A 15,508-nucleotide genomic window follows, 5' to 3' on the forward strand; every position below is an offset into this window, starting at 1 on the left:
TACTGTGTTTCATTACAAACTTACATAAGTGGCTTGGCTTTTACAAAAAAAATGCTTTTTGTCCATTTCTCTTGGTATCCATGGCTAATGTTAGTATTGACATGTAAAAGCTACAAATGTTTTGTTCACCCTGATTATGACCTGACAGGCGTACAGGCAGAAGAGAGGGGGGTTTCACTGGTAAAATAATGTATAACCGGAGCTGCTCTTAAGGTTAATAGAAGAACATTATTCAGGAGTATAAACTTCTCCATAACTTAACATATGGACAAGTGCTTTGACCGACAGGTTAAGTAACCATGTAGGTTGAAGTGGCACCCTGCCCAGCCAACCTGAAATCGTTTAAAAGATCAAACTATGCGATGTAGTCACATTTCTCGTGGGCATAAACTACTGATTTTTTTTTCCGTTGATTGAGCTGCAAATTATATTCTCAACAATCAAATAGATTTTCCTTCACAACATTAGAAAAATAATTATCAGCATTCAATAGCATTAGATGAGTGCAAATCCAAACCCTTAAATGCAAAACTGCAGTCTTTAAGGTATTTAACATTTCTGTAGAGAAATAACCTCAATGATTAGGTGATTATGTAAATAGGCAATTAATCTACTTTAGTTTGATGTGTTGTTCACAGGGCGCAACACCTCAAGGATAGGTAAATCGGGGAAGGAAAAAACCCTCCCTCTGTATGAACTAAAAACACATTTTCTCAGGATCTGTCATTTTGTTCTAAACAGGAAACTTTTTGTAGCTGTCAATGTACTTTAAATCAATTTAAACTATAAATGAAGTTGTTTAAAAAATATATTTATGTTAGGGTTAGGGTTATTACAGAGGGTTTTCTCTGTACCATGGTTGTCCTTCCTAACTCCTTAGAGCTTTTCTTTCACATCTTTCCTTGAATTGGGACATAATCCATCGTGGTCAAGGAAAAGTGGTAAGGAAAGATATTATTTGGGCTTTCCGAACGCAGCCCATATTAATTGTCACCAATATCAATAACAGGAGTTTCACTTGTCTTTTAAAGGTTTGCTAAAATTGAAATCAGCGTATCGAAGCCCATCATTCCATTCAGGGAGACTGTGGTACGTCCTCCTAAAGTGGATATGGTGAATGAAGAGCTGGGAAAGCAGCACAAAGTAGCCATCATTCACCAGGTGAGTCACTGAACAATAGTCCATCAGTGTATAACCAGTTAAATAAAGTTGTGTCTGATATGTCCTGAATGGAAATCAGGATCGAGTGATACAATGGCATGTTTTACTGGGATGGAATAATTAGGTGAATAATTTGTTGTATTTACTGATAATCTCACAAACACAGACTTCAAAATTAACACAAAGTATTAATTTATCTGTCCGTCATCTATTGTGATATATGCTTGGCTAGGTAAAAGAAGAGGCCTCACAGGGCCGTTTATCAGACAACCTCCACGTGGACTCCAGTGGACTGGTGACCCTCGATACTCCCAACAGACTGTCTACTGTCAGCGTCCGGGCAATCCCCCTGCCACACGGTAGCATCTCATCCCACTTTTACAAACTATGTTGTATGTTGCGACATCCATGTTTACCATATCTAAAGGCAGAGGTGTGGATAACTATTTTAAATGACTATCGTAGAGAGAGGTGGTACAGAATGTATTCAACCAACCAAAGTAATGCAGCATACTATCACTGTCAGTTTGTCTTGTTATAACACATTTAAAATGTAGTACCACTTCAATCCTGTGGACAATTTTTTCTTTCCTATGCCTGTTGGATGAATCTCCTCTGATGACGTACTTCTATAAATGTGTCTGAGCTCTGACAGGTGTGATTCTACTTCTGGGTTATTGTCTGGGATGTTTGGATATAAGAGCAGCTTGCAATGTCAGAATGACCAAGTTAAAGATGACCAAAGTAAAACTTTTCACTATATAATAGATGTGAATTGTCAAACCACATTTCCAGAGACTGATGAAAAGTAAAGCCAGTGTTGTCCTCCATAGGTCTTGCAGCTTAATTTCAATTTGCCATGAATCCATGTCAGTAATGTTGTTTATCCTGTTAGAGGTGACCTGTCTTTTGGAGAGCAGCTCGGAGCTGATCCGGACTCTGGAGCAGGTCAACATGTCCCTGAGGGAGGGGAAGAGTCTGGATGTCAGCCTCAGGACACTGGAGGCCATCGCCGGACTCAAGACCCAGCTGGAAAGCCTGCTGCAGGGGAGGAAGTGGAGGAACACCGTGGAGCACATCTGGGCTTTTGGTCCCCGCAGGTCTTAACAAATCATAACATACATTATTTAACCAGTCTGATTTCAACAGATTCACTACATATACGTGCTTGACGTTTAACTACGAGCACTTTTGTCAGGCAACTTTTAATGTGGAATTTACAAATACTCCCATTCTGTGCCCTAAAAATAACACTTACAACTTTAAATATAGAACTGGCACTAGTCTTGTTTTAAGATTTTGATCTCAGTTGGCTGTGTATCAGGTTCATGTAGTAAAAACTAAAGCAGTCAAATACAACAGTCCTGTTATATATCTTTCATGACCGTTCTATTGTGCTGTTTTTAATCAAACTAGTGCTGGGCAGGTTCTAAACTTGTCTGTTTGGATTGGGATGTTTTCTTGGCCTGCGTTAATGCTGTTAAGCTACTTCAGAATTATTTCTTATCATTAGTGAGTCCTCCTCAAACAGTTCTATAATAAACTGTCACAATTTATTGTTTGTGTGCTGGATGTTGTGTGCAGAGCTTTTTACAAACAGTCTATGGTGCAGAGTAGCTGGTTTATCTGCAATGACGATTGTATAGTCAATGATTATCATAAAATAAAACTGAATTAACCGTATTACTGCTCACTTGTGGGGCATGTATATATATAAGATTGAAAGATTTACTTAAATGGGGTGTGACTTTTTTTTCTATACATTGTATGTTGGCTTTTTCAAAGGTTTGTTAAGCAATGGACACAATCTTCAGACCCAACTCTCAAAACAATCTAAATAATTTACGAGATGTGTTCTGCAGACAGACATACGTTTGACGAATAAGTTGGTAGATTAATAATGACAAAAAATAAAACAATTATAAAAAATGTTTTAACATAAAAATCTGATAATTATTTATCGATCTATATTTAAGTATGAAACAGAAGGGAAATAAAAGCAATACTGTTGAATTGAATTATTAAAGTTCAATTAGCATTAAAGTTGAACATTGCAACTGTCATGATGGAGGTTTGAATGCAAGACTGTTGGATTAGACTGCATTAGTTTTAGCTGGATGTAACTAATAAACAGCCACTGAGTTTATGTTGCCTTCCTGGGGTTTGCATGAACACATGTGAGTGATATGTCGTCACTTGTAATGTGTTATTCCCCATTTTACTGCGCTTGTTTTCAGGTACGGCCCCAACATCCTACTGAACAGTGTGGAGGGCTATCAGCGGCCCTCAGTGTGGCATTGTCTGAGCAGGGGAGACAAAGTTATCGAGGCTGGAGCTCAGGCGGCTCAACTGCGAGACTTTGACAACAGCATCATAAGCGGCTTCCAGCTAGCAACTCTGGCAGGGCCCATGTGTGAGGAGCCCCTAATGGGAGTTTGCTTCTCTGTTGAGAGGTGGGACATCCAGTCTTCAGGCCAATCTCAGAATCAAGACTCTGGGGAGAAGGCCTCCATATCTCCTGAGGATATTGCGCACCACAAAGTGGAAAGAAGAAGTGATACTTCACAAGCGGAGGGCACAGCAGCAGGGCCGGGCCATGCCAGACGCAGACCAGAGGCTAACGCTGCAGACTGCTACGGGCCGGTCTCTGGCCAGCTTATCGCTGCCATGAAGGAGGCCTGCCGTCATGCCTTCCAGGCTCAGCCTCAAAGACTCATGGCCGCCATGTATACCTGTGAGATCATGGCCACCGCTGAGGTGTTGGGTAAGAAAATACTTTTGACAACCCTCTGCTACACAAATAAAATATATAGTCTAGAAAATATATTCTCTTTGTCGGATTCTCTCCGTATCGTATATGTATATTCAGGCAATGCAGAAGGTAACGTTACGGGTAAATTGTGATTCTGCTGTCACCAAACAACTGCATGTTGTTTAGTTATATATAGGGGCAAAATAAACTCAAGTAGACAGATGTGGAACAGCGAGCAGATGACCATATGAATAAATCCATGATGAGCTGATGTCAGCTGAGAGACAGATCCGTTGAAAACCTAGCATTCCGAGTTTTACCTAATCATTTGGAGCTTTGACCAATGCATGTCTCAATTAACATTTGAATACTGTTGTATCTTCAAAGCCATTGTTTGAATTTGGTTTTAATATACTAAAGGATTTAGTAAAAGGTGTGTATACATTTCCTAAGACAGTGTGGCCTTGATCATTTGTGCGTACATATGGTCTGAGTCAGAGGCTCTGTGTGTGTGTGCGTGCGTACACAGGTCTTCAGAGCTCAGGACTTACTAATGCATCACAACACTCCCTTAATTGTTGGTGTCTGGAAGTCATTAGGATGAAAATGAGGCTTGAAATACCATTTAACATGTTGGTAAACAATATCTTCAGGCTTGTTAACAGCAGCTTGTTACAGAAAGAATTCAGAGCAGGCTGAATAAGTGAGGCGTCAACTGAATAAGATCATTCCTGACTTTTGCATCAGGCTGGATGTGTCAGAAGGACCCCACATCTGCTAACGCTTTTTTCTTTTACTGAGCTGTATAGATTAAAGTCATTACTCGTCAACTATAATTTTCCTTTTGATCACCTTCATGTTAAACTGAAAAAAATATGTTTGTTTCTACACCAGAGACTACGTAGTTCATTATTTTACTGTTCTGTGATTGCAGATGTGCTATTAGACATTCCTTCCACTCAGTCAGAATCCTGGTCAATTCACTTAGTTGACTGGTCCTTTAGGTCATATGTGACTAGTTTTATTCAAACAATAGTTTGGTGGTAAATTGTGTAAAATGTTAACAGTTTTTCCCAGAGCAATTTCTGAGATATGCAAAAGCCTTTGTGACCATCTAACTGTGGTGGTTATACTGAGTCTCTCTCTCTCTCTCTCTCTCTCTCTCTCTCTCTCTTTTCTTTTCTAGGCCGAATGTATGGTGTACTGGGGAAACGTGAGGGTCGCGTTCTCCATGAAGAGATGAAGGAAGGCACAGATATGTTCATCATTAAAGCCGTTCTGCCTGTGGCTGAAAGCTTTGGATTTGCTGACGAGATCCGCAAGAGGACCAGCGGATTGGCCAGTCCACAGTTGGTCTTCAGCCACTGGGAGGTGATTATTACTGATTTATATTACACAACAGCAGTGCAATCTGCGTCCAAGCTGCCTCAAACCATTAAGACCAAATGCAACATTTGGTGTGTCTCCCTTTAAAGCTGTTGAGACCTCTGCACGTTTTACATGATGTCCTTTTTTTAAAGATACTTAAAAGGCATTGTTGTTCACTTGGGATGGTGAAATGCATAAAGGGAAATTTCTTTTGTTGTTTTTAAAGGTTAACTCGTTAACAGACAATAACAAGCTGCAACTGCAGCAACATTGAAGAAGAGAACAGCAATTACTTGGCTGGAAACAACGATGACAACAAAAGTAGAAACGATTACAACTAAAATAGAAACATATGAGAGCTTGAACCTTTAGCTTTTATTCTAAATCATTAGTCTTGATAAAATTAAATAAACTGTTGATAATGTTGGTTGTTTCCAGCCATATCTGGGTAAAGGCAAAGATAATGATTTATGATAAAAGCTAAAGAAGGAGGTAATTTTAGAAAGCATGTTAGAGGGAGCCTTTAATATATGTGAATAAACACAACTAGTGCTTTTATTCTTGGTAAAAATGTACTTTGCATGGATTGTTCAACAAAACAAGCATTCTATCCGATTAGGCCTGAACGTGCATTTCGATTGCATAGTTTTGTGTCCATTTACACCTGCATTCATTATTTCTTTATCCAAGCTAAGAAATCCCAATGCAGAGAGTATGACAATACCAGATGAAAGTGAGCTCATGTCTCATGACAATACATTTCCTGGGGAGATTTTATTTTAGAGCTGCTCCAATTCTTGTTTTGTTGAGTCAGCATTTCTTCCTCTTCAACGGTTTAATATTCTCAGTGTCTGTTAGGATGTGTTATGTTGTCCTCTTCCTCCATATATTTGCCCACTTCCTTAAATTAAATTATGGAGACATGACATTGGCAGACCTGTTACTAATATATAAAACGAAGACCTCATGGTTTGAGCTTGCTGTTGCCAAGGGTTTTTTCCTTCAAGTTTTCATTTGTTGGAAAACAAATGTAGTACTCAGAGTTAGTGTATGCAACCACAGCTGGTACAGGAAGGGTAAACCTGTCATAACAGACAATGAGCATGCAAGCTTTAGCAAATATATTTCAGATTGGACCTGACTTAACATGACATGCTGTTAATTCTCAGTTTATTAGAAAATATAATTTCAAACCGATGCAGTCTAATGTAATATAATTGACTGCAATAAATCCTAACTGCATGAAGGTGGTTATCTTCAGCTTTTGTTTGAATTTGTCAGAAAGGTGTGATCATTATGGAGGCTGCTTATGATGTTGCTGTTGAAATATATTGTTTTATTAGCCTCATTAATGAACATCAGGTAGACAAAATACGAAGCACTCAATATAACACAACCTGCAGCCAAACAAATATACACATCCAGTATACATCTTTTAATTTACGTCTGAGGAAACAATCATTACTCTCTGAAACCATTGTCTAACCAGAATATATACACACACACACACACACCCACACACACACACCCACACAAACACACAGCTTTAGTGTGACTGGGCTTGTTTTATAGAGCCGTAGGTCAATGAGGCTGTCTGGTTAATGAGACAATTCCCTCTAGGGAGTTGGATCCAAGCTGCAATAGCCAACATGTGCATTAGACCGTTATACCTGCTGCCTGGCTGGTTCAAGCTGCAACACACACACACACACACACACACACACAAACACATCCTCTGGGCCATATGGACATTGTCAGTTGGGGTAATGGGTCAAGTTCTCCTAAAGCAGACAGAAGTGATTCTTGCTGCTGTACAGCCACATGTCAAAGAGACTCTCCTCACTGTGATTAAACATCTTAAATGTTTCACAGTGTTAATTGTAAACCCTACTTGTGCTGCTCGCTTTGATGTAATCCTGTTTACAAACTGACCAACAGTCAAACTGAAACCATAAACGCCTAATAACTGCTTTGTTTACTTATGTACATGCACCTTAATGACAATCATAATAATAATATATTTTTATGGTTCATATTAACCTCAGACAATTTCCAAATGTTGACACTTACTGGCCATAGAAGAATGAATTATTATACAGTCTAGCAGTCCAGGGTGCCAGAGCAAACATGCTTTTACATACTGTGACTGCGTACCATGGCAACATCAAGACCTATACAGTTACAAAGTGCATCTGGAAGTTATTGAAGTATGTCTAATATACAGTGCCTTGCATAAGTATTCACCCCCTTGGACTTTTTCCCATTATGTACTGTTACTAACTGGAATTCAAATAGACTTAAATAAACTTTTACCCGTTTGATCAACAAAACATGCATAGTACTTTGGAGGTGCAAAATAAATTTTATTGTGACACAAACAATAATGAGAACAAAAAAGTTGACATCTGTTGGGTGCATAAGTATTCACCCCCCTGTGTCAATAGTTGGTAGAACCCCCTTTCGCTGCAATTACAGCTGCAAGTCTTTTGGGGTATGTCTCTACCAGCTTTGCACATCTAGAGATGGAAAGGTTTGTCCATTCTTCTTGGCAAAAAAGATTAAGCTCAGTCAGATTGGATGGAGACCGTCTGTGAACCGCAATCTTCAAGTCTTGCCATAGATTCTCTATTGGATTGAGGTCTGGGCTTTGACTGGGCCATTTTAAGACATTAACATTCTTTAATCCAAACCATTCCTTTGTAGCTCTGGCTGTATGTTTAGGGTCATTGTCCTGCTGGAAGATGAACCTCCGCCCCAGTCTCAAGTCTTTTGCAGACTGCATCAGATTTTCTTCAAGGATTTCCCTGTATTTGGCTCCATCCATCTTTCCCTCTATTCTGACCAGTTTCCCTGTAGCTGCTGAAGAGAAGCATCCCCACAGCATGATGCTACCACCACCATGTTTCACTGTTGGGATGGTGTGCTCAGGGTGATGGGCAGTGTTGGGTTTTCGCCACACATAGCGTTTTGCATTGAGGCCAAAAAGTTCAATTTTGGTCTCATCTGACCAGAGCACCTTCTTCCACATGTTTGCTGTGTCTCCCACATGGCTTCTGGCAAACTCCAAACGGGATTTTTTATGGATCCCTTTCAACAATGGCTTTCTTCTTGCCACTCTTCCATAAAGGCCAGATTTGTGGAGTAGACGACTAATAGTTGTCCTGTGGACAGATTCTCCCACCTCAGCTGTGGATCTCTGCAACTCCTCCAGAGTAACCATGGGCCTCCTGGTTGCTTCTCTGATTAATTTTCTCCTTGTCCGACTCTTCAGTTTGGGTGGACGGCCTCCTCTTGGTAGGTTTGCGGTTGTGCCATATTCTTTCCATTTTCTTATGATGGATTTTATGGTGCTCAGAGAGATGTTCAAAGCTCTGGATATTTTTTTATAACCTAACCCTGCTTCATATTTCTCCACAACTTTATCCCTGACCTGTTTGGTGAGCTCCTTGGTCTTCATGATGCTGTTTGTTCAGTAATGATCTCCAACAAACTCTGAGTCCGTCACAGAACAGATGTATTTATACTGAGATTAAATTGCAGACAGGTGGACCCTATTTACTAATTATGTGACTTGCAAATGTGACTTGTGAAGGCAATTGGTCGCACCAGATCTTTGTTAGGGGTTTCACAGTAAAAGGGGTGAATACATATGCACTCAACACTTTTCAGATTTTTATTTGTAAATAATTGTGAAATCCATGTAATATTTCCCCCCACTTCCAAATGATGCACTATTTTGTGTTGGTCCAGTAGATAAACTCACGATGAAATAAATTTTAATCTGTGGTTATACCATGACAAAATGTAGAAAAGTCCAAAGGGGGTGAATACTTATGCAAGGCACTGTAGACATAAGCACAAGTTTACATTTTAATACAGAACATTCATTGTACAGGACACTGCAGTTGTGGACTCCTTCAATGCAGCCTTTGTGTACGTGAAAAAGAGGGCTTGTTTGAATCCTCCAACCGTGGACTTAGAATATTTTAAGCCTTGCCATCCTCCACATCTCAGCTCTCTGCTTTTCTCATGATCCCATTACCTCACACTCTGTGAGACACAAGCAGTTATGGCTACGTTCTTTTTTTCTAAGAAGGAATAATAGTCCAGGTGCTCATATCTCACAGACAAAAGTTCAGGATCTTTCAGAACACCATTCATTGTCATCTACTTTGTTCGGACCTGTTAATAACATCCATCCTGACTGATCTGATCACAAGTGGTGGTCTGAATGAACTCAAATACTGCATGGCCTCATGCATCCAGAGATCTGATAACTCAGAATCTCAGACCGCATTGGCAGGTGGTCTGGGACGCATCTGGCCACATATGAAGTTCTCTGACCAGTTTCACCATGAATCATATGCATGTTTTACGTCTCTCAATCACTTTAAGTTGATTAGTTTGTGGCCACCACCACAAACACTCATCTCAACATATTGATGGATTTAGTTGGTTAAAAAAAGTATTCTTCTTTCTCACACACACACACACACGCTTACCCTAACCCTCAAACATGAGGACCAGTCAAAATGTCCCCAACCTGTAGGGTCTATGCTTAAATGGTCCTCACAAGGGTTCAAGAACACACACACAATGTAATTAGGCTCATATGAGTCAAATCAAAACGTAGGTCTCGGCGAATACAAATGATTTAAATTTATTTGTGCAAATAGAGTGGGGAAGGGAGCTCCAATCACAAGGGGTCACAGGAGAAACATTCAGGAAGCGTTTTAATGCAAGATGTGAACAGACAAACTTAACACTTCTGATTGGATCTCTCAGGATGAATGTCAACACCAGGTCTGACCAGGGCCAGTGTCTCCAGTTCCACTGCTGCACTATTGATACCCAGCTCTACTAAATCCATTGTCGCTGCAGCTGGCTCAGAGAAATTAAACAGTTCCCTCCAACAAACGTCTGACGAATCATCACTGGTCTCAAATCCCCAACAACTTCTGCCGAGCTATCAGCTGCTGTTGTCTCTCTTGTCCAGCGTCTTAAATAAAAGATAACCTCTAGAACTTGGCTGCTGACTCATTCTCAAGCATTCACTCACTTTTTAAAGAATCAGTGTTAAGAATTTAGAGACATCTAGGGGTGAAGTTGGATGTTGCAGCTGACCACCATCATCTCACCCTCCCCTTCCAAACATGAAAGAAAACCTTTGGCAGCCTTCAGCTGTCATAAAAAGTCAAAAGGTGTTTAGTTTGTCTAGTTTGAGCTACTGTAAAAAAAAAACATGTCGGCCTCCGTAAAGAGGACCTGCTCAGATGTAAATATAAAGTATTTAAGGTTGAAGAAAACAACAAATCATACAGTTGAAATTGACACACCAGTGAAAACATCAGCAGGACTGGTACCAGCTGGCTGGGGCTGAGAGAAGGGTGCGATTCCATGATGACATCATATGGAGAGGAAGTATGAAACGCAACGTTTCAATAACATATTTCATCAAATGGACTGAATGAAAAAGTCTGCGGAGTGACGGTTTTCATACTATGAGGGGACCTACTGACCCCCTTCAAGTAATCGCGGATAGTAAAAGCCCATAAGATGTATTTTACACAATATGGGCCCCATTAAGTCTAGTGCTTAACAACAGTCATATGCTAGAGTCAACATTTGCTGTAATCAACAACAACAAAAAATCTTGGCCCCACAAATCCTGACATAATTAAACCATAAAGTTCAGCCAATTCTGTTGAGTTCAACAAAATGATTGTGCACCTGTTCTACATGTAGAACGTTGTCTGTCTAATCTCTGGTAGCTGCCATAGAGCCTGTTAAGTACCTATAGGCCTTTTGTGTGCGTGCACTGACCTTCATGTCATCATTTTAACCATCAACATCTTGTAGCACTTGGCAATGGACTACCACCATGTGTGTAACCCTGCCACGCTGCCTGAGCCATTGTCTTGTCGCCATTGTCTTGTAGCTATTGTCTTTGCCTCATTAAAAGTTGACCACCTCATTACATTTATGTGCAGACGCTTCCTCACAAAGAGTTTATCCTGATCCCACCAAAGAACCCCAGCCCTCTCAGCTTCAGGACTCGACGGCTGCTTAGTGCTGGTGTCAGCGCTCCTACTGACAGCAATTTGATATGGCCAGAATATTGGATTAACATATGAATGAGCGCACAGGCAGAAAGACCAGATTTGGAGCGTTGCATTGTTCTGTAACTGGAGAGTTAGTGGCTCCTGTGGGGAGGTTTACATTAGATTTCCATCAGAATGGAGCTTTTGTTCTTTTGCAGACTGAAGAATTGTGTGAATCAGTCTTGTATTGATCAGCCAAAGCATCTGTCTTGAAAGCACAGATACACTTTGTGTGTGCGTGCGTGTGCGTGCGTGCGTGCATGCATGAGAGAGAGATTTGTAGGCCTGGTAATACATTGAACCTTAATGATATATGAGCATAGCAGATATTTTTTCTAGCTTTTATCGTATCGCAATTACATCTGTCCGTTTCAGATGATAATCACAAGAAAACTATGCATAAGGAAGTCTTAGAGAAAGTGTTTATTATTCATTTATAAAAGAAAACATACTTTCATCAATTTATTCCTTCCAAATAAATATATATATATATATATATATCAGTAACTGAGACCTGTGGAAACAATGATATCGACACCCACATTCACTTCCTGATGGGTCTTACTAGTCATGACTCGACTACCAGCAGTAAATGGTTAATGTTGCTAAAACTTACTGTACCAGTTTCACCTCAGGTTCAGCCTAACAGAAGAAATCCTGTCTCTTACTTGTTTTATTTTCTGCAACTAAGGAACCAACCAGCACAGACATGAATATGTGAACGATTATGACATATTGGTATAGATGTGTTATTGTTGGTGGAGATCATTTCCGATATGGAGCTTAAAAACTCAACTGGAGAGAGACTATGTTCATTTTAACATATGAGTGTGTTGTCATGGTAAAACATTGTCCTAGAGACATCTAGCAAGAAGTACCAAAGAGGTGGCTTTAATTACTTTGGCAGGTATTTAGAGACTCATTCAGAACTGTTAAAGTGACAAGGCCAATTCCATTGTTTTTGTTGTACACTGAAGACGATTGGGGTTTACTGTCAAACAATTGACTGTCACATGGTAGTAGGACTGAAGTAGGACTAAACTTAAAATGATGTAGTCATGACTACGGAGTACCCATGCAATAATGTAGTATGTATGACTTGATAATGAATATTAATGAAGTTTATAATGACTTTGAATCATTTGAAAATGGGGATAACGGGCCACATTTTCAAACTCATGAAAAAAGACAAAGACCATGATTATGATGGGATCAGACCAGTCGAATGCTGACGTTCCATCCCATGGCTTAGTATTACATTATTATTAGAGCACCATGAGTAAGACCACAGCCATCTTCAAACTCAACCCTTATATTGATACTTACCTGTATAGTTTCATGTATCCTGCATGAGGAAACTCAAATGCTTAAAAACTGCCTCTGCCGTAGATCCCTCTACAGCAGTTGTCTCCATTTTGCCATGATGACACACATAAAACACACACACACACACACACACTCACAAGATGAAAACAATATCATCCCTGCTGTCGTGCATGGTATTGATTTGCACCCTCCCTCCTCAGTACTCACAGAGTACTTCACATTTGTCTTTTAAAGCTAATTATTGGCTGTCTAATTTCCTGTCACCTCTATAATGGTTGTAACATACAAAACTTACTGTGCTCACACTAACTCAGCAGCAGAACATTCATTCAGTGTCAACCACTTGACTGTTGCAGGATTCCACATCTCTCCTCACCCCTCACTGGGTCCCATTGTTCTCCACCATATGCTGATCACGTGCAGTGTGTGCGTGTTGTTGGGGCTGGTGGGTTGTGTCCTCTAATCCATCCGTTGGTGTAGCTCACTCTCTGCCATCTGTCCCAATGTAACTAGAGCCAGGTGCAGAACCCTGCTGCCTGTTGCTACAACTGTAATTGTTACTAATCTGTGTCACACATCAGTTTGCAGCATTGAGGGCCTTTGTCTTGAGCTGAACCGTGTGTGGGTGTGTTTGTCTGTGTGTATGTGTTTCCTCTATCGCTCAGTTGATCCATGATAACAGTACTCATGGTATAGTAGCATCAGTTGTGCCTAACTACTAGTTATGTGATACATTTATTAATAAACAAATGTTAATCATCATTGGTTGTTATTTGTCGTGAATCTGGCAAAATGTCAAAAAAATGTTGCTGATGATGTCATGATTCGCTGTTACTCTCTGTTTTATATCTACATATCTACATACATCAACTGGTGTATCTGATTCCTAATGTTGAATATTCCTCCTTGGGCCCTGGGTAATGTGCGGGACATTTTTCACTATTCTAACTATTATGTTCCTTTTGATTAAATGCATCGAGTAAGCTTTATTCAGCAAGGAGTAGGGATATAAACAAATATAAATATCTTTGCGCTCTTAACAGGTATAAAATATCCATTCAATGTGTAATATTTGTATTTAGTATAATTGTAATCTATTATGTTTACAGATAGCGGTTTTGTGTTACTTGCTGGTAAATTTAAGGTTTGTGACACATTTGAGTAGATTGAACCATTAAGCAGCAGAATTACTTTTTATGACTGACCATCACATGTGTGTCCCTCTCCTGCTCTCTGTGTCCCAGGTTACTGGCAGTGACCCATACTGGGTTCCCACCACTGAAGAAGAGTACCTGCACTTTGGTGAGAAAGCAGACTCTGCCAACCAGACGCTCAAATACATGAACGCTGTCCGCCGCCGTAAAGGTCTCTACGTGGAGGAGAAGATAGTGGAGCATGGCGAGAAGCAAAGAACACTCGGCAAGAACAAGTAGAGAAGAAAACGCAGACGAGCAGCTTCTCCTGCCAGGTTGATGGACTCTGATGACATCCATCCATGCAGGATACTGTGATGCAGTTTCTGTGTTTTCACAGATACATGTATCACATCAATGCAGCAGAGGAACCATAGTTAAAACAGCAAACTGCAGTTACACTTTCACATTTTCTTGTGCTGCAGAATAAATATATTTGAATCTGATATTTGGGACTCTTGATGAATTGCACTGGATGACACTTGATAGGAGATTCAGATGAAATATGAATAACATAAAGCAAGTATCCAGTTAAGAGAACAAAATTGTTTTCAGTTGCTTTAACAGGCATATATGGTTGCCAGCTATAATGGGAATCTTTGTGTATATTGATAATCATTGTGCATCATATGATCAATATAGACAGAGTATCATTTGGTATGAATTTTATGAAATGACACGTCAAGGTGAAGCATTACTTGCACACAGATAAAAATGCACACAGAATCACTTGCCGAATATTCAATTTTTTGAAGAACAACATTACTACTGCTTGTGAATTTAGATAGTCTCTGCTGCCACAGACCTGTAGTTAAGGGTCAGTTGAACATATAAAAATATATAACAAAATGTACCCCCATTTAAAAAAGAAAAACATATATACATTTCAGCCCTGACTAACCTGCAACATATAAGAATGAGATATCTTCCTCCGAGCTTCTCCTACGAATTGTTTGTGGAATTCTTTACAACTTAAATGGGAACACAATCAGACAGACTTAAACCCTGTTGGAACTCCACAACAGGGTTCGATATAACACGTGCTCTGTGATGCAAGGCCTCGCAATTTTTTTTTTTTTACTTTTGTCTAAGACTCAATCATGAGAATTGGCCGAACTTGAGTAGAAAGGATCATTTGTGGCCTTTAATTTATTCAACAGATTGACTTAGAGCATTATCTCATTTAAGTGATTCCTTCTTGTTGTATTTGAGATGATGTCATAGCGAACACCAGGGTCATACCACCACAACATCACAGTTGTAGAAATGACAGTGGACTATTTCAATCAAGTATACAATTACATAATAATCAACAATATTAAAAGAAAATGATGGTGATGGCAAATGAAAACTCAAACATGTAAATATCAATCCATGCTAATGTATTGTGGTCTGATACAGTAGCAGTAGAATATGTGCTGACCAGTCAGGAGAGGTAAATGGTTTCATAGCCTCTCCAGTCCTCCATTTCTACACTAATGCAATCAAACACCACATCACTGTCTGTGTTCATGTGTGACACTCTCAAAAAGCCTGCAAATAGCCGTATCCTGTTGTCTGCAGGCAAACACTGAAAGTGGTGACCGTCGATAGCCCCCACCCTACAT

At 39.8% G+C, this 15,508-nt stretch overlaps 1 protein-coding gene across 2 annotated transcripts in view; it reads left to right on the forward strand.

The window, feature by feature from the left end:
- efl1 (elongation factor like GTPase 1) overlaps positions 1-14,347 on the forward strand; it is a 77,862-nt gene extending 63,515 nt beyond the window's left edge. For both annotated transcript variants that reach the window (XM_053419002.1, XM_053419010.1), the window contains exons 18-23: positions 1,032-1,161; positions 1,394-1,520; positions 2,057-2,261; positions 3,399-3,925; positions 5,100-5,284; positions 13,953-14,347. In XM_053419002.1, the coding sequence (XP_053274977.1) occupies positions 1,032-1,161; positions 1,394-1,520; positions 2,057-2,261; positions 3,399-3,925; positions 5,100-5,284; positions 13,953-14,141 (1,363 nt within the window). In that variant the 3' untranslated portion in view covers positions 14,142-14,347. The remainder of the gene's footprint in view (positions 1-1,031; positions 1,162-1,393; positions 1,521-2,056; positions 2,262-3,398; positions 3,926-5,099; positions 5,285-13,952) is intronic.
- The last annotated feature ends 1,161 nt before the right edge of the window (positions 14,348-15,508 follow it).

This window comes from Pleuronectes platessa, chromosome 1 (genome assembly GCF_947347685.1).
Source record: "Pleuronectes platessa chromosome 1, fPlePla1.1, whole genome shotgun sequence".
Lineage (NCBI taxonomy): Eukaryota > Metazoa > Chordata > Actinopteri > Pleuronectiformes > Pleuronectidae > Pleuronectes > Pleuronectes platessa.